The sequence below is a fragment of the Manis pentadactyla genome, chromosome 18 (assembly GCF_030020395.1).
Source record: "Manis pentadactyla isolate mManPen7 chromosome 18, mManPen7.hap1, whole genome shotgun sequence".
Classification (NCBI taxonomy): Eukaryota; Metazoa; Chordata; class Mammalia; order Pholidota; family Manidae; genus Manis; species Manis pentadactyla.
The window spans coordinates 28,974,663-28,999,510 of record NC_080036.1 but is presented as its reverse complement, the minus strand read 5'-3'; the positions used below and the strand labels follow the sequence as shown (position 1 = coordinate 28,999,510).

The following is a 24,848-nucleotide window of genomic DNA, read 5'->3' as shown; positions in this document are numbered from 1 at the left end:
GCCCGGGGTGGAAGAGGTGACCGGTGTGCACTCTGCCTTGAAGGACATAGGATTCCGACTGGGGGGTGTGGGCTGAGTGGGCGTGCACACGAGCGAGGGGCGTTCTGGAAGGAGGGCACAGCTCACATGACGGCATGGGTGTGGAGTGAGCATGGGCATCTGTTAAGCCTGTAGGCTGGGTACAGGGACTGTTGGGAGGAGGCCACAAAGTCAGAGGGAGACAAGGGCTGGGTAAGACGCGGGCTTCGGTTCTGCGGCTGCCTTCACAACCCGCGTGCAGTCGGCTGGGCAGGGTGGGCGCTGTGGTTGGTTTGAAGGGGCTGTGGTTGGCACAGCGTAGTACAAGGGCTCAGGCACAGAGATGCGCCCTTCCCTCATGTGCTACTGTTTGAGGTCCACAAGGGCTCACTGGCCACTGAACGTGGCCTCTCTCGGCTCCTTCCGTGCCAGCACACACCTAGTGCCATGGGGCTCTGCAGAGCTGCGGGCACAAGCTATTTTTGTGCTCCTTCAAATGCCTGTGTTTATTTTTAACCTTGAGTCTTTGTAAAGTAGGGATGTATCAGCCGGCTTTGCTTTTGAGTAAAACGGTGCCTTTGGCCTGACGGAACCAGCACAAGATGTTCTTGATTTAAAGTTGTGCATTCTTCTCGTTTAGCGCCTCAGTGCATGTATTCTGACATTATAGGGAAGGCCCCAGAAATAATTCGCTTTTTAAAAAGTCCTGGAAAGAGGAAACCCTTATGGGTTTGCGATGTCCTTAACTTGCACCAGCCGATCTGTCGTGGGAGCTGGTGCTCAGGCGGGGAGGTGTGTGTGTCGGAGGTGGGGCGTGAGGCGGAACCCCGCCATGCGGCCCCACAGGAGCCTGCGGACAAGGGCTGAGACTAGAATGTCTGTTATCTTTTAAGCATATGCAAGTTATTCACTGAAAAACTAATGAGATTAACTTAGAGTGAAGATGGAAGATTCAGCCCGTGCTTCCTTATACCTTTCCTCTCCAGAACCCATTAAAATGATAATGAGGAGATTGTATTAAACGTGTAATCCTGTGATGGCAAAGTGACTGGGAGGGAACTGGCAGCAGCAGGCGGAGGGATGGGATGTCAGAGACTAGCGCAGGAGCCAGAGCACAGGACGGGGCACAGGGGCGGGAGGTGGGGCCCGTCTGCCCTGTGGGACCCCAGGGTGCCTCCCGGGCGAGCTCAAGGCCTGGCCAGGGCGGCAGCAGGAAGCCGGACTCCAGCTGAAGCTCCCAAGGGCGCGGTGTTTGTTAGGGGAAAATGAGGGCAAGAGAATCGCGGGCAGAGGCGGGGCAGGGAGTGTGGGCGCTGGCGTTCCGGGACGAAGTCTGCCTTGGTCTGGCCCGGAGCCGGCTTGGGTGGGTGTGCACGGAGCCAGGGCACCAGGTGAGACCAGCTGGGGTGCAAACGGGGACACTCCAGCTCGTCAGGAAGAGGAAGAGCAAGCAAATGAGGTTCTCGGCTGTGGTGGATGCAAGACAACAGCGAAGCAGGCCTGCAGGGCGCTCAGGAAAAGCACTTTGTGATCACTGAAGACATTCTTCTACATCCAGCGTGGCTGCCTGAACGATGTCTCCCCTAGATCCTAGGCCCTGACCTCGGGATCCTGTAAATGTGACCTTACATGGGGAAAAGGCTTGGCCGGTGTGATTACGGTGAGGCTCTTGAGCTGGGAGACTGTCCTCGGTTATCCCGGTGGCCCCGCTAACAGTGGCGAGCGCCTTTCAGAGGGAGGGGCAGGAGGAGATTTACTGGTGCAGGAGAGAGCAGGGGAGGGGGCCTCAGCAGAGACAGCCTGGACGGAGCTGAGCCGCAGGCTCTGCAGGGGGAGGTGGCGGCCCCGGGAGCTGGGATGGCCAGGAATAGATTCTTCCCTGGAGCCCCGGAGGGAGCGCAGCCCACCAAACACCTTGGTTTCAGCCCGGTGGAGCTGATTTCAGGCTTCCTGCCTCCGCACGGGAGAGAGTAAGTTCCTGCGTCACCAGGTCAGTGGCGATTTGTCTCAGCAGCCCTAGGAAACAAACACACTCAGCCATCTGGGCACAGGACCGCGCCTTCAGGACAGACTGGCCCTGAGCCCAGGAAGGACAGAATGAAGAGTGGAGGACGCGAGGGTACAGCAAGGGGGGCTGCTTCCTTTCCCGATAGGAAAACTCCACAGAACATGAAACGGCCCCACGCACACTCTACTCCAAATAGGAAGCACGCCGTCCAGCTTCTCGGCAGCCGGGAGAGTGCGACAACAGCTTCCCTTGGACCTTAATGCCAGGAACCTCTCCTCAGAGGAGCCCTTGGCTCTTGACATTGACACTGTGCAGAAAGGAACCACTTGGCTCTGCAGGGACAATATTTACATAGTCAGAATAATGTTCCCGTCTATACCGGTCACACAGCCCTCTATTGTATTCAGCTATTGACTTACCTCTTCCTGGTACTGCACATTCCACTTACGTCTGGTTGACCTTTTTGTAAATAATGAGGGAATCAGAGGTCAGTTGGTCCATGAAGCCTCTTTGCTTTGTTATATGAGTAATGGGTAAATATGTCTAATGTGGAGGGGCCCTGAGTGCAAGAACGGTGGCCAAATTCTGGAGGGAGGTGGTTGAGTGGCTCGTCTGGGCTGTCCTCCTCCTGTGCTGGGCCCGTGGCCAACAGCCAGCCCACCTGTGGTCCTCCTGGTGTGTATGGGCAGGCAGCCTTGAGCTGCCCCTGAGCAGGGGCCTGTGGGCAGAGGGGGTGCTGGGTGAGGCAGGCATGCTGACTTGCAGTCTGGTACAAATGGGAGAAACCTGAGCTTATTCATGTGCTGACAGTAAGGCTCCAGCAACAGGAGGCTGTTGTTGCCATTGAGGTTGGCGTTTCTCAGTCTTTCTAATGTCGTGGACACATAGGAAGTATGTGTGTAGCACACCGGTAACACACAACAGGCTCTGCTCTGGCCCCGGGGGCCGAGGAGATGCCCTGTCAGCAGGCTACTCACTCCCAGCCCAGGACGGCCATGTACAAAGGAGAAAAAGCCACTTCTTGCTCAAGATGCCTTCTGGGTATCTGCTCTCTGCCAGATGTTATTTGACAGAATTTGTGTGCACGTGTCTTGTGCACATACTGTGATTGACAACGTCAGAGTTCTGAACTGTGCAGCCATTTGCTGGGCGTTGAGGACGCCGCTGGGAGAGGACACAGACCCGCCGTAGGCTGGCAGGAGGCTTTAGGTTTCCACTACAGGTGCGGCAGTGGGCGTCACTGCAGTAGGGCTGCAGGCAGGTAAGTCGTGGGCGCCGAGCCCAGGACAGGCACGTGGGCTGGAGGGCTACTCTGGGCATCGTCCCGTCGACACGGTTCTTGAAGCTGTGGAGATGAGCATGGGAGGACCGCGGAACAAGCAAGCCCCTGTGGGCCACCCTGCCCCCTGCCAAGGAGGGGCCCGGTATTCGGGTAGAGCAGGGAAATAGGGCCCCAGTGGGAGGGGCGTCCGAGCGGCATGGCGTCCTGCCCCGCGGCTACGGACTGTCCCAGCGAGATCAGGCTGCCCTAGGTCCCTGGCCGAGACCGCCGGCTGCCATCCCCAAGCCCAACAGCCCCTGGCCTGAGCACCGGTACCCTCGGGTGCTGGCTGTCTAGGACTCACCTGCGATCACCAGCAGGAAGCAGGTTGGGGGGGACAGCGTCTCAGTCATCACTGCTCCGAGGGCCAAGCAGATGCTCGGAGGGCTCTCATGGGTGTAGACGTCCAGGATGTGCGGGTGACCCTGGGCACCAGCAGCCCTACCTGCTCTCAGCCCGGGTTCCCAAGACCCCTCTGTCAGCCGCTCCACGGAGCACATGGCGTACGGTCCAGCGGGACCAGGCTGGCCTGGGCCTGCCGAGCTCCAGCCTCCGCTGTCCCAGGGACTGGAGGAGGCCTGCTCTGCGCCCCACCCCACCCCCGGTCCATTTGGACCAGGTGAGCAGATTACCCTTTGTCCTTGGCATGTGGGCGATTACAGAAAGGAGTTGTACCTGGTGGGCACATGTGCTGTCATTTCCACACCACATCGGAGCCAGATTCAGTAGCGCAAATATTTTGGGTGTGCTGTGCGGGTGACGCTGCAGCATGGAAAGGGTCCGTGTGGGGGCACAACTTCTGTGCCTCGCAGTAAACCCACCGGGACTCTAGAGTAATGGGTTTGTCTTTATTTACTAGGTTTCCTTCCCTTGAGACATACAGAGCCTCAAACTCATACTATTAAATTCTAAACACATCACTTCTCCCTTACATATGCTGAGATTTGTTTGTGTCCCACAGGGACAGATCCTGTGAGCTTCGTGCATACGTCTCAGTGTCACGTGCAGGGACCTGGGGCCACGGCAAGTGGCTCCTCCGGCTGTTCCCACCGGGGACCTGGGAGCAGGGGCAGGTGCCTGTGCTGCTTCATTGTCTCCCTGAGACAAAGGACAGGTGACCCACTTCCAGGCTGCTAGAGCTGGTAACTAGCATGGCTTCGTCTTTGGCTGGAATCCTATCAAGTCTTGAGGCCACCTGGGTGAAGCCATACTGATTAGAAAGCTATTTGGCTATTATATGTGACTTTGGTCGACAAAGAAATGAGAAAACAAATTATCCTTTCACAAATACTGCCTGGTTAGCCAGAATCTTTCAATAAGTGGGTCCACAGGGAAGATGCACATAATAAATGGCTGCTGCTTGGTCATAAGGTGTGGGACCAGTGGGTTGACTGTGAGTTAGAAACAAGCTTACGCAACAACCCAAACTGCGGCCTCTGGCTTTTCCCAGACAGCTGACGGCTTGGAGAGACCCCGCCAGGGCGCCTCGGGGGCTCAGGGCCGTGGGCGTCCCACTCACCATCCTCACTTGGTTCCCTTGCTGTCCCGACTCATGATTAAACCACCTCATTGGTTGAATTGACATACAGAAAACTACGCATTTAACATCTACAACCTGATGGGTTTGGAGCTGAGTGTGCGCCTAGGAGACCATAACCTTGATCTGTGCTGTAGCGTGTGTGTGTGTGTCTGTGTGTGTGTGTGTGCGTGTGGAGGCACCAGGCTTTACAAAAGTTCTCGAGAGCACCTACCTGTCTCTCTGTCAGCCGTGGGTGTGGGGCCCCCTCACACCTGTCTTATTTGATCCAGGTGGCTGTACATGTGACCTGGAGCTTGGGAAGGAAGAGACACTGGCCTCTCCCCCACCCAGACACAACTTCACACTGTGGCGAGGTTCACTGACCTCACTCTGCACGCAGTGGATAAACCTGTTGTCCCCCCACCACAGGGAGGCGCAGCCATGTGGTCACCACCCCGCACCCTTTTCCATGCACATGCAGGTGCTCGGGCACAGGTCTGGAGCCCCCAGTTCCGGGGCAGAGATGGTGGCTGTCTGGCTCCCTGGGACACCCTTGGTGCCCGGCACAGCTCTGCTGGGTCATGCATAGTAAGTGTATGTGAAGTCGATGCATATTTGTATCAGTTTACGTCTTTGTCAGAGTAGGACACCAGCGCAATGCTCATTCTGAACCTCTTTTCACCTGATGCCACGTCCTTAACATCCGCCATCCTAGTGCTGGCGAGGTTTTTGGGAATTCTGGAACCTATGAGGTTTCCTCTTCCTTTGTTTTGTTTTGTTTTCTCTGAAGAGATCTGGAGTGACAGTCAGGTCCTTTGGGGTCTAGCTGGCTCTGCTCAGGAGGAAGGGCCAATATCGGGGCTCACCAGCACTTGTCTCCCTATTTGGTTACTTCTGGATGTGAGTCATTGGACTCTAATAAAGCAGAGGATAAATCATAATATGGGTAAAGAAAAAAGGAACATCTTTCCATGTTAATTAATACATACTTACAATTTTTAAAGCCTGAATGTTTTTTCTTGGGTGATTATATTATACTTGGGTTAGCCAGCCCTGCACTTTGGAGAATTTAGAGTATTTATAAGGGTGATGTGCGTGTGTGTGTGTGGATATGTGTGGATGTGTGTCTGTATGTGTATATGTGTGTGTGTCTGCATGCGCATGTGTGTAGTATGTGTGTATGTGTGTCTGTCCATCCGTCTCTAGCAAGCAACTCCTCAGACCGCTCCTCGGCCTGCGTGCCTTTGCTGCCCTCGTTTATTGGGCAGATGCCTAGAACAGGAGCTCTGGCTTCAGGAGGGTACAGTCAGTTTCAGGGCTTTCGGGAGCTAAGGATACACTGCGTCCCAGAGAATTCTGTCAAGTCACACCCGTTAGTTGTGTAAAAGAGATAGATGCATTCTGCACTAGCAGACTGGATTTTTTAAATCTTTGTTTATTGTGGTAAAACGTACATAATACAAGATGTCCCGCCTCCACTGTGTTTACATGCACGGTCCAGCGGCAGCAAGTCCCTCACGCGTCGGGCCTCCGCCACCACCGCATCCCAGAACCTGTTCGGCAGGCGGTCGATGATCCTCCGTCTCTGCAGTGGCCCAGGCCCGTGTCGGCACACCCCCTCCCGCTCAGCGGCAGGGAGAACCTTCCCAACGCTGTGCGCCTGTCGCCTCTGTCCGTTTCCAGAGCTTTGGCATCGTCCTGAACAGAAACTGTACCCACTGAGCAAGATCTCCCCACGCCCCCTTCCCCAGCCCCTGGCACCCACCACTTCACCCTCTGTCTCTAGGAATTTGATGAAGTGCAGCCGTATGGTGTTCCTCCTTTTGTGTCTGGCTTATTTCACAGAACATATCTTTAAGGTTTGTGCGTGTGTCAGAATTTCCTTTTTCTGTCTGAATGCTGTTCCATCGAATGCAAAAGCCCTGTTCAGTGTATCCTCCTGTCCATTGGTGGGCACTTCTGTCCTTCCTTGTGGCTGTCGTGACCAGCAGTGCTGTGAGCGTTAATGTACAAGCGTCTGTTCGAAGCCCTGCCCCAGTGTTTTTGCATATGCAGCGGGATGTGGAATTGCTGGATCATATGGAAATTCTATGTGTGACTTTTGGAGGGATCAAACTTTCTTCCACAGGCCCAGCATACTTTTTGAATAAATAATCAAAAAAGAGATGTTGCCTGAGACTTCCCGGGGGGCTGGGCTGAGGGACTGTGCCATGCAGGCCCCTGAGCCTGGGAGTCCAGAGAAAGGGGCCCAGGCGGGGGAGCTGTGGCACGAACTGCTGCCGGAGGCACGGGGAGCTGGCCCATGGGACCGCCCGGCTGCCTGTCGGCTGCTGACGCTCCTGAGCTGGGCTTCCGTGGCTTTAGGAAGGTGGCCCTAGAGAGTGTGGCTGTCGGGATGAGGTGGCAGAGCCAGGGCGGTGGGGCGGGGAGGCCGTGTGCGCCGGGCGGTGGGCCAGAGTCTCAGGCCCTGCCGGCAGGCACCATTGGCCAGGAGCAGCCAGGAGGTTCCAGCTACATGAGAGAAGTTCTAGAAGAATCTGGAGCTTTCCTCTTGTGGCCCAGGCCTCTGCAGGGTGGTCAGGGTAACTAAGAGCCCACTGAGAAAAGGGCGTATGCTTCTGGGGTGCTGGTGGCTGCTGTGGCCACCTGTCCTGGGGTCCAGGGATGCCAAGCCTTAGCTCCGCCCAGGCCACTCCAGACAAACCGGGGATGGAGTGCCCAGTAGTTCGCCCTCCTGGTCTTGAAAGCGGCTTGCCCCCCACCCACAGGTTTGCCATCTGCCAAGGTTGCCAGATAAGAAAACCTCCCACCGTGCTGTTTGCTGGACCCCTTTCTTTCCTCTAAAACAGTTCTTTGTTTTCAGTTTTTCTAAAAGCATTTTTAAAAATCCTCCTGTTAACAAAGGACCCTGAAATAGCAAAGTGGGATTCCTTCCTTGGACGGCAGCTACCCAAGAAAGGCAGTGGAGGCCCTGCACGGGCACCCGCCCCGCTGACCCCGGGCATCGGCCACCTCCAGGTAGGTGCAGGGTTGCTCCCCTAGAGACGTGTTGAATGTTTTGGCTCCACTTCACACGCACAGGGATGCTGCAGTCGGAATGGCCACAGTGACAGGGATGGATGGCGAGGACGTGGATGCACCGGAACCCTCGTACACTGCCTGTGGGAAAGCAGAGTTCACAGCCCCTTTGGAAATCAGCCTGGGGTTCCCCGAAATGTTAAACACAGAACTACCCTTGGACCTAACCATGCCACCCCCGGGTGTGTACCTGAGAGCCAGAGAAACAGACGTCTACGTGAATCCGGTCCATGGATATGCATAACAGCATTATTTATAATAGCCAGATGTGGAAACAATACAGATGTCCCTCAGCTGGTGAACTGAGAAATGAAATGGAGTCTGTCCCTACAGCGGGCTAGTAGTCGGCCATAAGAAGGCATGAAGTCGATACACACCAGAACATGTGTGAACCCTGAAAACATTATGCTCAGTGACAAGGTCAGACACAGAAAGCCACATATTGTAGGATTCCACTTATGTGAATTGTCCAGAACAGGCAGATCTACAGAGACAGAAAGCAGGTGACTGGCTGCCTGGGGCTGGGTGAGGGGAGATGGGGGTGCTGCTAATGAGTATGCGGTTTGGGGGGTAATGAACATGCTAGAAATTAAACGGTGGTGGGGGTCACACCACTCTGAATAAACTAAAAACCACTGAACTGTACACTTTAATGGTGAATTTTAGGGAGCCTGAATTCTAACTCAGTAAGAATAATTTTAAGATTATCCATTGTTTATATGAAATTTAAAATGAACTTAAAGCCCTATATATTTCTGGTGCCCCCATGTGCCATGTCTGGCAACTCTATCTTCACAGCCTTTTTTTGTAAATACAGTTTTATTAATGCACACATAACATCCGTTAGCCTGAGGGACCAACTGGTAGTGTGAATGGAAGCACTGCGAGCGCTCTTGAGGTCCGTCTGCACCTCTGGTTTTGCATTTTACACCTTCTACAGTTGACTTGGCAAGTGACCCACCTCGTCACGCCACGCATTCTATTTTTAAACAAGAGTGATTCCCAGGAAAATAAAAATAGCTCTTTCCCCCAAGCCCCAGTTCATAGAGTGGTACCCGTACACTTAACAAGGGTTGGCTCCTAGAACTGCTCCTAGAATCCCCCTCACAGCCACTCAGGAGCCTGAAAGGGAAGGACCAGCCGTGAAGCCGGGTTACCACAACCAGCACGGATTTACCAGTAAAGGAGAAAACAAGTCCCAGACTTCTGAATTTTGTAAACTTTAAAAAGGAAACCTCTTCATTATGAAAGCTCAATTACTCTTTTTGAGGATTTTTTAATTTGATTGGGTAATAACAGGGCGACAGAAATAGACTCTCTTTGGGTGAGTGGCTCTGCCTTAGGTGAAAAGGGACCGGCACCTATAATTAACTGTTGTCCTATTCCTCTAACAGGTTGCTATTAATAACAAAAGCCTTCTGCACAGTTAATCCTGACAGTCATATTAACGTTGAGGCAGTTATATTAACGTCCCCGTGTCACAGTGTGAAGCGACTTGGCCAAGGTCTCACGGAGGCGACAGCCTCCAGGGCCTCCGCTGAATCTTTGTCCACCACTGTTTCCCTTCCTGGGAAGGGGAGGGCGGCGCGGAGGCTCAGTGCTGCGGGGGCTGCGGCCTCCGCAGGCCCCCTTCCCGCCGCGGGGGCCTCCCTGCTGCCGCCTCCCGCCACCCTGCAGGCTCTCTGGGCGGCTTCTCGCGCCTGCTCCGGTGGGCTGTCCAGGCCAGTCCTGCAGCCCGGCCAGCAGGCCCGATGAAGGATCCTACTCGCCTACGAATCTCCTCTTCCCCAGGCCGGGGCATGCAGCATGCCCCAAACTTCCTCTCAAGGAAAACTTGGTCATTAAGCCTTTTTTCTCCCTATCCTCTTCCACACTTGATTTTTAAAGACAAATCCAAAACAACAAAGCAGCTTTACTGAGATCTAACTCACGAATCTTACAATTCACTTATAGAAAATCCACAGTTCACGGGGGTTTTTAAAACTATATTCTGAGTTTGTGCAGCCAGCAACACAATCTAATTTTAGAACATTTTTGTCCCTCAAAGAAACCCAGAACCCTTCAGAGGTCACTCACCAGCCTCCCCATTTTATTTGTACGGCAGGTGAGTACAGAGCCCTCCACATTTAGAACTGAGAACATGACTTCTCCAGTCCCACCAGGCAGCCAGTCACGCCCGCGTAGGGTTACGAATGATGCTGCCGAGTCATATCCGCCCATCAGGCGTGGCGTCAAGTCTTCTGCGTTCTGTGTCGTTGCAGTGTGATGCAAACCTCTGCGCACAGGTGTGTCGCGGCAAAGCGAGACAGCGGGCCTGTGCCTTTGACAACATTCTGGGTGCTCTTGAACGAGCTGGCCCAGGAGCCGTTCACCTTCGTGACTTAAGCAGCTTGCCACCAGCTTGGTTCTTCATTTGGATACATTCTGATTCTTGGCTCTTGGTGTCCACAGTATGTGTATCATAAAACTCTGTTTTTTTGTTTAAAACTCCCTTTTTTCATCATATATTCAGGGTTTTGATAGTGTAAAGTCTGATACGCCACAGATGGAATAAAGTCCTGGACATCTGGAAATCTTAAGACAAGATATGTTGCACAGGTGAAACACTGCAAGCAGGTGTCTGTCCATGTGAGGTCCAGTCCGTACGTGCTGGTCGCACACCTGTGTGCAGCTCAGGTGACAGTGGGTGGCACAGGTCTGGTGTGACCAGGTAGAGAACGCCATTCTGTCAGGGTGACACCACACAGTTGTGAGAACAACCATCCAAGTGCATCTGACATTTTTCATACACGTGTATTTCTTGGAATGCATTTGGAAGAGGAAATAGCTTTGACAGAAATTTTCCATGGAGCACAGCTGGGATGTGGTGGCCCCCAAGATAAAGACCAGTTTCCTTAGCGTGGCACCCGGCCCGTGGCCTCATCTGCTGCCGCCCCCTCCAGGAGCCACACAGTGGCTGGTCTCTGAGTTCTCCTCTGCCACCTGGAGAGCCATTTCCCCCTCACCTGCCAGGTTCTGAGCTGGGGGAGGCCGATGGTGGGCGGAGGAGGAGGAGGGTTTCCCACGGGGATGGAGGCGCATTTGAACCTGAGACCACTTTGCGTTGCTGCTGGGAAGGTGGCGGTTTTGTTTATAGTTCTTGAATCCAGCTTATTTCTGGGGTATCCTCATTTTTGTCACTTGTGTATGTATTTTTAAATGCTTTAGTGTTTTATATGTCATATAACATACATAGGGCAAAGTGCATGTATAAATCGTAAGTGTGCCGCTCGGTGAGCGAGCACAGTCGTGTGACCAGCACCCAGAAGGACACAGAGGGCACTGCCTGTGCCCAGAGCCTCCCCCATGTCCGTCTCAGTTGTCACCCTGGTGAGTTTCATTTCTACCCTTGATCCTGGCCTTGGTCTGGCCTCCCACAGTTGGTTTCCCTCCCCTGCATCCCCAGGAAAGCCCCCCGCCCCGCCTGACGCACGCATGTGGGGGCCTTCCCCACCGGCTTTGCCTTTCTGAGGCCACCTCTCCTGTCGGATCCCCACCCACAACTCGGGAACCGCCACCCCTTCCCACCCTTTGCCAAGCCCCTGGAAGCGGGTCTGAGGGCCTCGCTGGGGCAGCCCTCCGCCTGCAAGCCAGCCCTGGCACCTCACCTCATGGCGCGGCGAAGGTGTGCGGAGAGGCCCGAAAGCCGAGGCCGAGGGTGTGCGGTGGTGTCACTAAGGAGCCCAGCCAGCGTTCAGCAGGGCCACTGTCTCGGCCCATCCTCTGATGTCAGTGTGACCCCACAAGGGAAGCCCCAGTCAGGGGAGGAGGGGAACCTGTGAGAAATGCGACGAGTGAAACCTGTCAATTACCGTGTTTGTTAGTTGGGCAGCTGTGGGCAGGCGGGAATCTCTCGGACAGTGTGGACCTGCTGTGACCCCGGAGGCGCTCAGACGAGGCGGGAGGTGCGCTCCTGGCTGAGGTCCAGCCCGGTGGGTTTTCCCCGGGCAGCTGCTGACCCACTGTTGTTCAGGGCTTGTGGGGTGATGTCTGTGTCCCCACTGTCGGGCACTACCGCCCGCACCACGCACGTAGTTCCCTGGGCTTCTATTTCCGGACTCTGTTCTGTTCCATTAGTCTATTTATTTGCTAGTCCTGCCTTATTTCATTTGCTGTGACTTCATAACACCATATTTCACCATCTGACCTGGCTGACCCTCCCATGGCTCCTCGTTTTCCGACTTCTCTTGGCCATCTTCCTGTAGTGAGTTTTCCACACGAATAACCCTGATTCTAAAAATAATCCTGCTGACATTTGTATTGTGCTAAATGTGAAGTATTAATTTAGGGGTAAGTGACACCTTCATATTGACCTTTGCCCTTTAAGAACAGGACATGTCTTATTCGAGTTTTCTTTTGCTTCTTAGAAGTTATTTTTTTTTAAATACAGATCTTGCATACTTCTTAGATTCCTAGAAATTGTATCTTTGGTTTTCACTGTAAATGGGAACTTTAGAAATCCATTATGTTTTCCCTCTGGGTGTTTGTGTGTATAGGAAGGCTTATTGATTATATTTTCTATTAGTGATTTTAAACTTAGCCACCTTACTGAGCTTTTATATTCATATTCATATTCACCTTTTCAGCTGGTTTTCATGGGTGTTATAGATGTGCGATCCTACTACCTACAAATAACAATAACATTATCATGTTATAGTCATTATGGGGGTGTATGTGTATTTATTAGGGAATTTTGTATTCACATAGAACCACAATATGCTCATGAATTAGATTCTTTGCGTGGGAGAAAGACCACAAGAGCATTTTGTCCATTATCTCCCTTCTTTCCCACTCTGCCCCAGGCTCTGGGGGTTCGACCCTGTCAGCTAGGGGTCCGTGAGCCATCGAGAATGAGGAACAGGGGCCAGGTGAGCCCACACTTCCGGTCCCTTGTGACGGGTGCTCAGGCCAGGGCCTGCATCCTGAGAGCACAGATGAGCCATCCCACGGTTCTGCGAGGGGACTCGGTGACGAACAGGAGCTCTCCCGGCCAGCCAAGGGGAGGGACTTGCAGGCCCAGTGACAGGCACAGGCACGGACAGTGGCAAATGCAGGCGGCTCGGAAGTGCTGGAGGAAGGCGGCAAAGCCCGTGTGGTGAGGGGCAGGGGCCTGCAGGTCATTCTGAGGCACCTGGTCCTGGTCCCACGAGGGGCGAGCCGGGGAAGGCCTCTGATGCTGGTGGGCAGTGTCTTCCCGTCGAGGCCAGGCGCACCTCTCTCCTGGTCTGCAGGTGTTCAAGACTCAAGGCAGGTAAACTAACATGGGCATCTCACAGAGACTTTGAAACTATTTAAGTGGCTATAACATAAAGTCTGGATGGTTGTTCTCATTCAAATAAAATAGAAGTAGGAATAATAAGAATTGTAAAGTCTTACAGGTTCGTACCAGAAAAAGCGTGAAGCTGTGCATTGCAACAGAAGGATTATAATAAACTAAAGCATCATTTTTGCTTTATTTTCTACAAAAAGTAGTCATGCCAGTTCTTTGCAGAATCATTTTACAGGGAGCCAGAAATCATTCAAAGCAGGAGTGGTCTCTCTGCTGAATGGTTTTCCCATTCCAAATGTGCATATGTTACACAAAGTGTCTAATTATTCTTGGGGACAATTACTGTCAGGTTCCAAAATGTGTTCAATGAGCAGCAATTGGTGTTTATTCAGTTCTAAAAAGACCACGCGAGGGAACATGGGTTATATTGTCTGCCTTTAGAACCGTTTTGCCATCCGGAAACATCTGCTTTCTATTTAAAGCACCGAAGAAGGAATGGGAGTGCGTTTCCAATACACTCCCTCAGCATCAAACACCAGAGGCAGGAGAATGAAATCGGGTCTGAAGGTAGTTTCCGTCCTCTGATGCGCACTCTCTTCAGCTTCTCCCTGCTGGGGAGGAAAGCGGCCTCCTGGGTTGGAAAGTTCTGCTTCTCTCGTGTTTTTCTATTTATACTGATTTGCACACTGACAGGAACTGACTTCTGTGTCCTAGTTCCAGCTCTTGAACTTTCTCAGGTGAGACAAGATGCTCTTTCAGAGTAGAGGGCCTGCATTTCTGAATTTTGTGGTACCATTTGTAGAGTACTCTGATTTTGCTCATAAAGACGTAAAGATTCATTGTCTGGCCTAAAATCATCCCTTGACCCTCAATTTTCTGTGTGGGGTGCACTCACAGCCCTGTCCAGAGGATTAAGTGAGGATGTATACAGTTTGCTTGGCGTGTAGAACACTTTCTGTGGAGGTCAGTGTATTAGTTATCTATTGCTGTGTAACAAATTGCCACAAACTTAGCCACTTGGAACAGAGCACTCTGTGGCTCACGACTGTGGGCATAACTTAGGGGGCCCTCTGCTTGAGGGTCTCAGGAGGTGCCATTAAGGCATCTGGCAGGGCTGGGGTCTCATCTGGAGGCTCAACTGTGGGAAGATCCGCTTTGCTTTTGGCAGAATTTCAGTCCCTCCAGGCACGTTGGACTAAGGGCCTCAGTTCCTCCCTGGCTGTTGGCTGGAGACCAGCCTCAGCTCCTGCAAAGGGGGCACAGCAACATGACAACTTGCTTCATCAAAGCCAGCAAGAGCGAAGCAGTTGGGAGAATTTGTCAGCAAGACAGAAGTGACAGCCTTGTGTAACCCTGCTCACACCATGACATCCCAGCCCCTTTACCATGTTCTTTTGATTCCATATTTGTCCATGTTGCATTATGCGATTCTTCAAACTGCCCTTTCAGTCACTCTGTTGCCTTACATATGCAAGGAAATTCCACATGAGCAAGTGTTTTCCTTTCTGGCGCTATATTAGATGATTTGCAGATATGGCACCTGGGCTGGCAGGAGTCCAGCGGGGAGATCCGGACATCAGACTCCCCCAGGTGGCCTTGATCAGGAGGGCTCTTTGCATGTGCACAGCGCACTCCCCCATGGGCTGCCCCTCTTAACAGCAGATGTGGGAAATTACAGTGAGAGTGTCCTAGTAACCCACATGCCCAGGGGCACTGGTCCTGCTCCCGGGACCTAGAAGGGATGATTTGGGGGACCAGGAGTGCTGGTCTGTCCATTCTCTGGAAAGCTGGCCTCTGGAAACAGCTGCGCGGAGCTTGAAAGAAGAGCCCTTGGCTTTTGTTCATCCAGAGAAACAGTCCTGGAGAAGTTTGTGCATCTCTCTATACCACAACTGATGGATGATGCTGGTACTCATGGTATTATTTGGTAGCCCTTGCATGAGGCTCAAATAGTCAATTGCTTTCCCAGGAAAATGTTTTTTTCTTAAGAAATAGCCTTCTTTCCAATAGTGAGCCTTCTATAGGCAGGGTGGGTTCAAAGGCCGCTTTACCTAAAACCACTCCATCTGGAGACCTGAACACTTAAAATTCACTTTTCTCTTTTGATTTTTTTTTTATCCACTTGGGTGTCCTTTTATGTCATCTGTTTGACATTGTACAGAGTTAGAAAATTGATTTGTCTACATTACTTTGGATTTAATTTTTACTCTAATAAGTGCTTATTAAATCAGTAGAATCTTAGGAATGATAGGATTATATACATTCTGTTGGATTTTTTCCCCCCTATTTTATCTTATTTTGAACACTTAAAAGGTTTTGTGAACTAGGGTGCCTAAGCCCCTTTCTTCAAAAATATATTTGGTAATGTGTCTATTTCATCTTGTGAAGCAGACACCTTAAAATATGAAATGCAATGAAATCCATTGAGATTTTTCTCCATCTGCCTTATCTCTTAATGCTTATTGTCAGGATCTGGTTAATTCCCCACTCAACAGAAAGAAACATAGATAATGTGCTAACTTGGTCAACAATCACATTAAGAATTTACAGGCATGCAGAGTGAAAAAGCAACAGCGGTACAGAAGCAAGATAGCAAAAGGGATGCATTTGGGGAATTCTACATAAGCCTCAAAAGGCTTATGAGTTGGAAACATCCAAGTTTTAAGGCGTGGTCGATTATGAATGGATGCATCATTCATAAAATGCTGTGAATTTGAGAGGTACTTAATAGAAATGTAATAGGGAGTTGCAAATGGATTGCAAAATCTTGAAATTATTGTAGAATGCCCACAAATCAACTTGCTGCAAAATCTAAAAACGCCACCAGGATGTCAGAAAAAGAACAGGACACTTGCCGGGAGGCAAAAACACTGGCCAAGGAGTGCCTTGTAAGCAGATTGCTTGTGAGGCCAGTCCCCCTGCAGCCCAACAATACCACAGGGTACTGTCTCAGTGACTACCCTGCCGGTGTCTCTTCTCCTCTGTTCTTTTCCTTTTCCTTATCCCAGTTGCCTTGGTACATATGCATCTTTCCCCAGAGCCGTTGAAATCTCCGGGGGGGCAGAAGGAGGTTCAGGAATCAAGAACCCCACATAAAGCCGTGCACCTGTCTCTCCCCTTGCAGAGAACAGCCCATCTTCACCACCCGAGCACACGTCTTCCAGATCGACCCCAGCACCAAGAAGAACTGGGTGCCCGCAAGCAAGCAGGCGGTCACTGTCTCCTACTTCTACGATGTCACGAGGAACAGCTATCGGATCATCAGTGTGGACGGAGCCAAGGTACGGCCCCGCCGGCCCGTTTTCACATTCTCTGCTGCTTGCTTTTCCTCAAAAGCAATATGATACATTTGAAAAGTGGAGGGAAAAGGACTCATCCCAAATCCTGCCCCCTTAGCACAGATATTGTTGTTTAATGTCAGTATATTCACACATCCTACTTTTTTCACTTAAAAGTATGGCAAATGGAAAAAAAAAATCTTTCCCGTTTACCACATTATCCTCATAACTAGGACTTTAATATCTCTGTAATAGTTCCACAAAGGGCCTCTAACATTCTTAAGCTCTCCCCTTTTGGTTAGATATTTAAGTGGTTTCTGATTTTTTTACTATTATAGATAATGATCATCTTCATTGCAAGAAATACCCTCTTTTGTATGTTTTGTATTATTGCTTTCTTTTGGTTATTTCCTTAGTCTAGATTTCTGGAAATAATATAGGTCAGGGTATCGACACTTCCTGGCTCTCGATGGATCTTGCCAAATTGCTTTCCAGAGGGTTCTTTCATCCAGAATGGATGAGAATGACAGTTTGCCGTACCCTTGACAACACTGGGTGTTATAACTAGTGTGGTTTCGTTGTTACTATGTGCAGGAGTTGAATTTTATTAAATGGTTTTGGCGTATTTCTTGAAATTAATTTTGTCCTGGTGCTTTCATACCTGCTGTATTCCTTGATATTTTTGCCCTGTTGTCATGGGAGCAGAATAAAGAAGGGATACCAGCAGAGGCATCACCGAGGTTGCCAAAAAAAAAAAAGGTAAAAGATTTGATGTTTTATAATTTCTTCGAGGTTTTTAACCTCTGCTCATCCCATTGGACTTTTTACAGGGGTTATTTCCTATCAGCAGAAATTCAGTGTATCTGAAATGGAATTCCACTATTTGCGCTCTAAACCAGGTCCCCATATTCATATCCCAGTCATTTGAGCTAAAAAAGAAAGAAAGAAAACACGAAAGCACAGGCTCACCCCCTCTTCTGTGGGTCGGCTGACTCTGCCTTTGCAGAGTCTCGCGTTGGTGCCCGATGTCTCGGGTGTCCTTGGGCAGCCTTGCTGGGGCCTTCTGGTGGCCTGACCAGGGTCTCCCCTCCCACCAGTGTATCCTGCCTCTGCCTCGGGCCAGCATTCCTCGCAGGTGGCAGCAGGGCCTTTGGGGGCTGGGAAGTAGATGGGGGCCGGGGTGTAGGCTTCTCCTCCCCTGGACGCCCCCCAGCCACAGAGCAGAAGGCACAGAGAAGCCCCCATCGGAAGGTCGCCCAGGAAAGGCGTGAGATCTCCGCCTGCTGGGCCCCCTGGCCTCCCTGCTCTCAGCGCCGACGTCTGCTTCCAGCCCGTCCTCAAGGGCTCCACCTCTGTGTTTCGCCTCCATACCAGCTCCCAGCTCTGCGGGCGGAGCGGGCCTTCCCCTGGCTGGTAGTGAGTCCCGACCCCACATCGGGCAGCCTGTGCGCATCTCCTGGGCTGGTGAGCACATCTCAGGGGACCCAGGAACCGGCCTTCTCATCGAAGCCAGCAGGACAGTAAGGCTGGGTTGTGGTGCGCTCTAAGGAAGTGTGAAAGCGCCGGCACACAGTAGGCACCTCGTGTTTGATGAGTGAATATCTGAAAGGTGCCTCTCTCCTCCTCCTTCTGGGAGACAGGGCAATACCACAGTTGTATTATCACTTCCCTTCTCTGTGCTTTCGAGCTGGAATTGCCTTGACTCTTGTCAGCCGTTCTGATGGGCAATGAGGAAGCTGCCCCGCTTTCTTTTATCTGTAGATTCTGTCGGTTTGTCTGCCATTCTTGAGGTGGTTTGCGCTCTCGTCAGTTGAGATATCCAAGGCTATATTGGGCTTAAGTGTAGATAAAATGACTTTCATAGGGAAGGTGTTTCCGTCCTATTAGCTGGGCTTCCAGCCATTTGTCAAACTGCCAGTCCCCAGATTGTGTGGCTGTGCAGTTGCAGAAGGCTGCCGGAGCAGTTGGGTCCAAGCCAGACCGACTGCCTGTAAGAGGGCAGGTGGGTGTAGGAGGCGGCCCAGCCCCCTCGCTGCAGATCAGAGGTAATTCAGGCTCAGTGCTGGGGATCCATCAAAGTGGGAATCGGAGACCTAGGCCATGGGGCGCCACTGCACTTCAGATCTTGGGCCTCCCCTCCTGGGGCACCTGGCCTCCCCGGGCCCCTGGAGCCCGCTTGGCCCTGCACACAGGACCTTGGTGCGCCAGGTTCTCTGGAAGGGAGTGTCTCGAGGGGTCAGAAGCCAGGGGTGGGGATGTAGCCACCTTAGTTGTTTAGTTTCTGTGGCTGGCACGCAGGGCTGGGGTGGGGCAAGGTTCCCGCTCTGAGAACTGGAGCACAGAGCATCAGCCAGGGGCCCCGCAGCACCCCAGCCCTGCCGGGCGCTTGCTCCAGCTGGGGAGCGGCCCTGGTCCAGATCGGGTCCCAAGCCTCCAGCTGCTGCACAGGCAGGTGGGCCAGGAGGAGGTGTCCCAGGGGGTAGCAGCTACTGCAGGGGCCTGGCCCCTGCGCCTGCCTCTCCTCACCCATGGCTGTGCCTGAACTCTCCAGCCCCAGCTCCTGCCCTCCTGGACGACCCACACGGCCCCCGTCCTGCCGAGGGCCTGGAAGCGGCGCCGTGCGTGCGCTGAGCTGGGCCAATGCCCGCCCTTGCAGCGTCCTGTCTGTCACTCCCACCCCCGCCTGGGCCCCCCCACTGTGTTCCGCGGGGTGGGACGACCCCGCTCTGGTTTAGGCCTTTGATCCCAGTGTTGATCCGTCTGAGGTGGCAGATGGCCAGGTGCCCTTAGCCTCTGGGGCTGTGTCTTGGCCCACGGGCTAGCCTTCTGGCCTTGAGCAGCTCTGGGGCCCCGGTCCTGCCTCTGTCTCGGCCTGGCCACATCAAGCCCATGACCGAGGACCTCCGCTTGGTGCTCCTGGGCCAGCTGTCCCCCCTGAGGCGGCTGTGGGCTGGCCCCGGAGACCTGCCCTGCCCCTCCCTCCCAGTGAAGGCGTGGATGCGCTTCAGGAGCAGATCGCTGGCATGGAGGGAGCTGGAGGGCGTCTGCCACCACGGGCTGGGGGCACAGGCTCCCCAGGGAGGGAGCAGGGGCGGCCGGCAGCCTTCGCAGCCATCACCCCACCGCAGTCCCTGCCCCAGCCCAGCGTCCGTCAGGCTCTGCCTGGGACAGAACGCACGGAAGGCCTCTCTCTCCCACTAGAGCGGTCGGTGCTGTCACCCCAGGATAAATCTGTGCCCAGATGGTTCTTCATTCTTCCAGAATCACGAAGGTGTTTCCTTCTCTGGGGAAACATTTCACCTGTCACCCCCACTGCTGCCAGAGACACCGCAGGGTGGGAATACTGTGGTGTGTCGCCCCAGCGCTGGGTTATGTGGAGCCAGGTGGGCCCTCCCGGAGGTCTGGGCCCAGGCCCGGCCCAGCTGCGGAGTCCCAGCACCAAGCCGAGGGGGCGGCGCCACGGAGGCAGGTGGGGGCTGTGTGGGCAGTGAGGGCAGGCCTGGCCACATCTGCTCCAGGCCTGCAACTGGGGCGCAGCCTCCACCGGACGGGGGGCAGGGGCACGGCCAGGCGAGCCGGCCCCTCCGAGTGTCACCAGGGATGTCCTCGCCCAGCTTCCAGCCCCCCCGGGGAACCGAGGGGAGCCCTCGCACCACCAGCAGCGCCTGATGTGTGTGAGCTTCCGGGCAGAGCGGCCCAGCTCCGCCATGAAGAAGCCGCGTTCCCAGGACTTTTGCTGACTCGGCCACAGCCCCTCCCGCCTCACTGTGCTGCCGGCCTCTTGCGGTCCGGGTTAATCATCGCCAGCCTTAGGGAACCTGCCCTCGCCGAGGGCAAGGCTTGTCTGGAGCAGGTGTAGCCCCCGGGGGCGCTGGCTGGCTCTGCTGCCCTTGGTTCCAGTTATTTACAGGATCACAGAAACCTGTACTGGAAGAGATGTTAGAGGTCAGCCACTCTGCAGATACATGGCAGGGGCCCCGGAGCAGCAGGTGACTGCCTGATCGTGACAGGCCGGGGATGTAAGCGTCTGAAACCCGGACCTGATTGGCACTCCCGTCTGAGGCTGGGAAATGGCTCCGAGGGGCGCAGTCAGGGTCCCCTCCCGCACCCGTCACTGTGGTGTCCTCTTGCGGCTAAAGCAGAGCACCTTCTGGAAGCGGGCCGAGCATGCGCACAGCTCTCAGCACGCAGTAGGTTTCCAGTGAATGGCGGTTTCTTTACCTTGACTGTGATTTAAGAAAAGAGAAAAAGCATCTATAATATCTGCTCTGGAAGCAGGCAACATGTCTTTGAATTACCGTAACTCAGTCCCAGCCTCTCGTGGAAAACTTCCCAGGTTCTTCCGCCGTCCATCTCCCTGGACTTGGGGCTCTCCGTGCAGAGGAGTCCAGGGCCTGACCCCGCTCTGGAGCGAGCACCGTCCTCTGAGGTCCAGAGCAGGGCTGGGGACTGGAGGACCTTAGGTTTTTGCTTCTTCCAAGTAGGTCTTGGTCGCATGTGTTTTGTGCATCTTCTCAAAACTTGGTCCCCGTGATCTGCAGGGAGTCTTCCTCTATTAAAGTCTCAGTGATAACTCAACAGAAGGGGAAGAGGTTGTGCACAGGAGGCAGGAGTCCCCATGAGAGCACCTTCTGGGCTTCACTTTCTGGCCCGTCTGCCCCAGGAGGCTCGGCTCTCCCCCCGATTCATTCTGCTGCACTCGCCGTCCACCCTGCGCCCTCCTCCTTGGCGCTCAGGATGCTGTTCACCCTGTTCCTTCTGACTGTCCCTCTGCCCTCTGCACCCTCACCTGCTCTTCCATGGTGCTGCCTCTGGTCGCCCTTCTGCTCAGGCTCTTCCTTTGTCCCCCTGTCCCCTCTGGGTGACATCCTCCACCCCTGTGACCTCACAGACTGCTGAGCCCCCGTTTCCCTGAGGCTGGAACCCCCAAGTCCACCACTTCTCTGCCGCTGACAGCTTCCCAGTGTCCCGGGACAGGGTGCTGCCTCTCTGCTCCTGAAGATTAACCTCCCTGGCACCCTGTTACCCTTCTGTGTATTTTATTTTAATTTAACACTTTATCTGTACTGTTCAATGTCTGATAATAGAGCAAACATGCCTGTACCCGCTGCCCAGTTGTGGAGGCCCTCCCACCTGCCCCCTGAGAGGTTCCCACTCTCTGCTGAAATTTGTATTAAGCTTTCTCTTATTTTTCTCTATAGTTTTGTCACCTGTGTGTATAGCCCTAGACCAGAGGTTGGCAAACGTTTTCTCGAAAGGCCTGATAATAACTTTTTTAAATGAGCCTTACAGTCTCTGTCAAAGCTATTCAACTTTCCTCCTGTAACAAGAAAACAGCCTTAGACCAGTACAGAAGTGATGGGCGTGGCTGTGTGCCAATAAAACTTTATTTACAAAAACAGACTCCAGGCTGGCTTTGGTCTGAGGGCCCTAGTTTGTTGACCCTTGCCCTAAGTAACATATTATTTAGTTTTGGCTGTTTTTGACCTTATAGGAATAGAATCACACTGGGGACTCCTACCATATGTTTCCTTTTATGGCTTCCTTTTTATTTTTTTGCTTAACCTTTTTTCCCAGGTTTATTGAGAAATAATTGACATACATCACCATATAAGGTGAAAGCAAATGGTCTGATCCACATGGACTGAAATGCCATCCGCAGTAGACTTGGTTCCCATCCGTCATCTCATGTAGATAAAATAAGAAGGAAGGAAAAGAAATTTCTCCATGTGATGAGGATTCCTAGGATCTCCTGTCTTAATTTTCCTGTGTTATCACACAGCCGAGTCAGCTATAGTCATGTCGTGCATTACGTGCCCAGTGCTTATGCATCTTATACCTGCTAGTTCGGACCTGCCGATCACCCCCGGCACTGGGTTCTGGGACTGATGCGTGCTGATGCTGCATTCTAGGTTCATGTCCACTGCTGGGTAGTATTTCACTGTATGGCTGCACCACATCTATCCATCCTGCTGGTGGTGGGCATTTGTTTTTGCAAACAGTCCTACTGGGAACATTCCGGTCCATTTCTGTTAGTGTACCGATGCAGAGATTTCTCCCAGGTATACACGTGGAGTGGAATTACTGGGTGGTAGAGAATGTGCTTTCTTTTTTCAATCAGAGAAAGCCCACGCTGTATTTTGAAGTGATTTTACCAGTCTTATGAGAGCTCCCCTGCCCTCCACCTTTGGCATCGTCAGACTTATTTTGCATTTGGTGAGATTATAGTGATAATGGTAAAGCAGTTTCCACAGTCCTCATGTGATCAGCTTAGAGTTACGTCCATCGGACTCACCCTACCTCATTCTCTCCAGCGTCACAGGCAAGGGATCCGTCCACCTGCCCAGAAGTAAGCATCCCCCAGATCCCAGCCCGCAGCCGCACCACCCCCCAGCCCGGGATGCCCCGCCTCCCCACGCAGCTGCGCCGGCTCGCACCGCTGCACAGCCAGAGAAGACGTCCCATATGGGCCCACTTCTTCTGCTCCTTCTTGCCTGAGTGTGGTGAAGGGCAGAGTGGGTCAGAGCCCCAAAGAGAAACGGGCAGTAAGGTGCATCCCAGGAACAGGTCAGCCGTACGTGGTCTGGGGCCTGAGAGGAACGTACACAGAAGCAGCTTATCTTAGAAGGTGCCATTGGCGCCCAGCTGGTCGGGAGGACCGTCCTGGCGGCCGAGCCAAGTGTAGAAGAGGATAGAGTCCCCGCATTGGTGGGAATGAATGAAGGAGACCCTTTCGGGCAGCTTGATCGCGCTGCTGTCAGTCTTGCTGCTTTCGAGAAGGTCAGTGCACTGGGTTTGCTGGGGAGCAGCCGGCAGTTGCCTCACCCACGGAGAGGTGGGCTTGCCAGTTCCGGCCTCGAGATCGCTCAGACCAGCTGCCTCTGCTGAGCTGTGGCACCTGCAGAGGACAGTGTAGAAGTAAGTGACGGCTCCCCTGCCCCGTCCCCCTCTGGATGCAGGGAGTCCCGGAGGCCCCGCGCCTTTGGTGAGCTGTTGGGAGGTGGCCGGGCATCACCGCTCTGCAGGGAACAGGCTGAGGGACCACAGGAGCCTCGGGCAGAGAGAGGAGGCCTCCCTTCCCTCCCTCCTGCCGAGCCCTGCCTGGGGACTCCTGTAGGCTGAGTTTGGTAAATGCCCGTGTGCCGCTGCTGGTGAGGGAGTGACCGGCTGTGGGGCTGGACGAGGCCCTCGGCAGCAGGGAATGGGGGGGCAAGGCGCCCCCAGTATGAACCCTGATGAAGAGCCCCAGCAAGACCAGCGATTTGCGTTTCAAGAGCGAATTGACCTTCTGTCTGCTCTTGCGCCGCGGTGGTGCGTGCTGGTGCAGTTGCGTGTGTAGGACAGACAGCCCGGGGTTCAGCGCAAGGAGACGGGACTCGGGACAGACGGACACTCAGTTCTGGCTGGTGAGCTGGTCCTTCTCTTATGAGACTCCAGAGAAGGAGGTAGGGTGGGTTTCGTGGGTGACAGACCGGGTGCTGTGCTTCCTCTCCCCTGACACACACGCCCGTACAGGGCAGGGAAGGGGAGGAGCGAGGTGGGCAGTCGGCTAGGGGTCTGCGGTCACTGCTTCGAGCGAGCACCGGGGGACTGGAGGGGGTGGGAAGATCTCAAGGAGCCATAGCCACCCATTTGAAGCGCACTGCTGAGCTGGATCGGCACGTCCAAGTGCGGTTGTGCTGCCTGACAGAAGCCTTACCGGGGATCGCATGCTCCCTGTGAACGTTACAGAGAAGTGTCACTTGACACGGTAAACTGCGTCTCTGTGACCTTTCAGAGAGGCAGCACTTGTGTTTCTGAGGGGGGAATGTAGGTTCCAGCAGGCTGGAGTTCCTTTCGACAGCAACCAGGAAACCTGGATAAACACAGCTAAAAGGCGTCAGAGAGCCCAGGTCAGTGAGGACCAGACTGGCTGGGATCCCACGGGGCTGGGGCCGCTCAGAGGTGACCGTCAGCAGCTCGTCCCCTTGGGAGCACGTGTCAGTTCTGGTGCCAGCAGAAGGGTGGGGCTTGGCCCTGGCAGAGGGATACTCTGGGACAGAGGGAAACAGCAGAGCTTCTAGGGGTGCACAAAGGCTGGAGGGACAGAAGTGGGGGCCTGAGGGGCGTCAAACCCACGGCTGGTTTTCACCACAGGGCATTTGTGAATTCCAAGGCTGTGCTGGTCTGAACATCTCTGGAAGGCAGAGTATTCACAGCGCTTAGAAAGCAAAGGTGTGCCTCGGGGTCTGAAGAGAGAACAGGAAAGGTGGGAGGGCCCAGGAGGGAGCAGGGAAGCAGCCCTGGGCACCTGCCCACCCTTTTCACCTGGCATGCTC

General features: G+C 53.6%; 1 protein-coding gene across 3 annotated transcripts in view; it reads left to right on the top strand.

Moving 5' to 3' along the window:
- The window catches only part of HOMER2 (homer scaffold protein 2), a 72,726-nt gene that overhangs the window by 22,802 nt on the left and 25,076 nt on the right, over positions 1-24,848 (top strand). For all 3 annotated transcript variants that reach the window (XM_057494769.1, XM_057494768.1, XM_036931810.2), the window contains exon 2: positions 16,377-16,533. In XM_057494769.1, the coding sequence (XP_057350752.1) occupies positions 16,377-16,533 (157 nt within the window). The remainder of the gene's footprint in view (positions 1-16,376; positions 16,534-24,848) is intronic.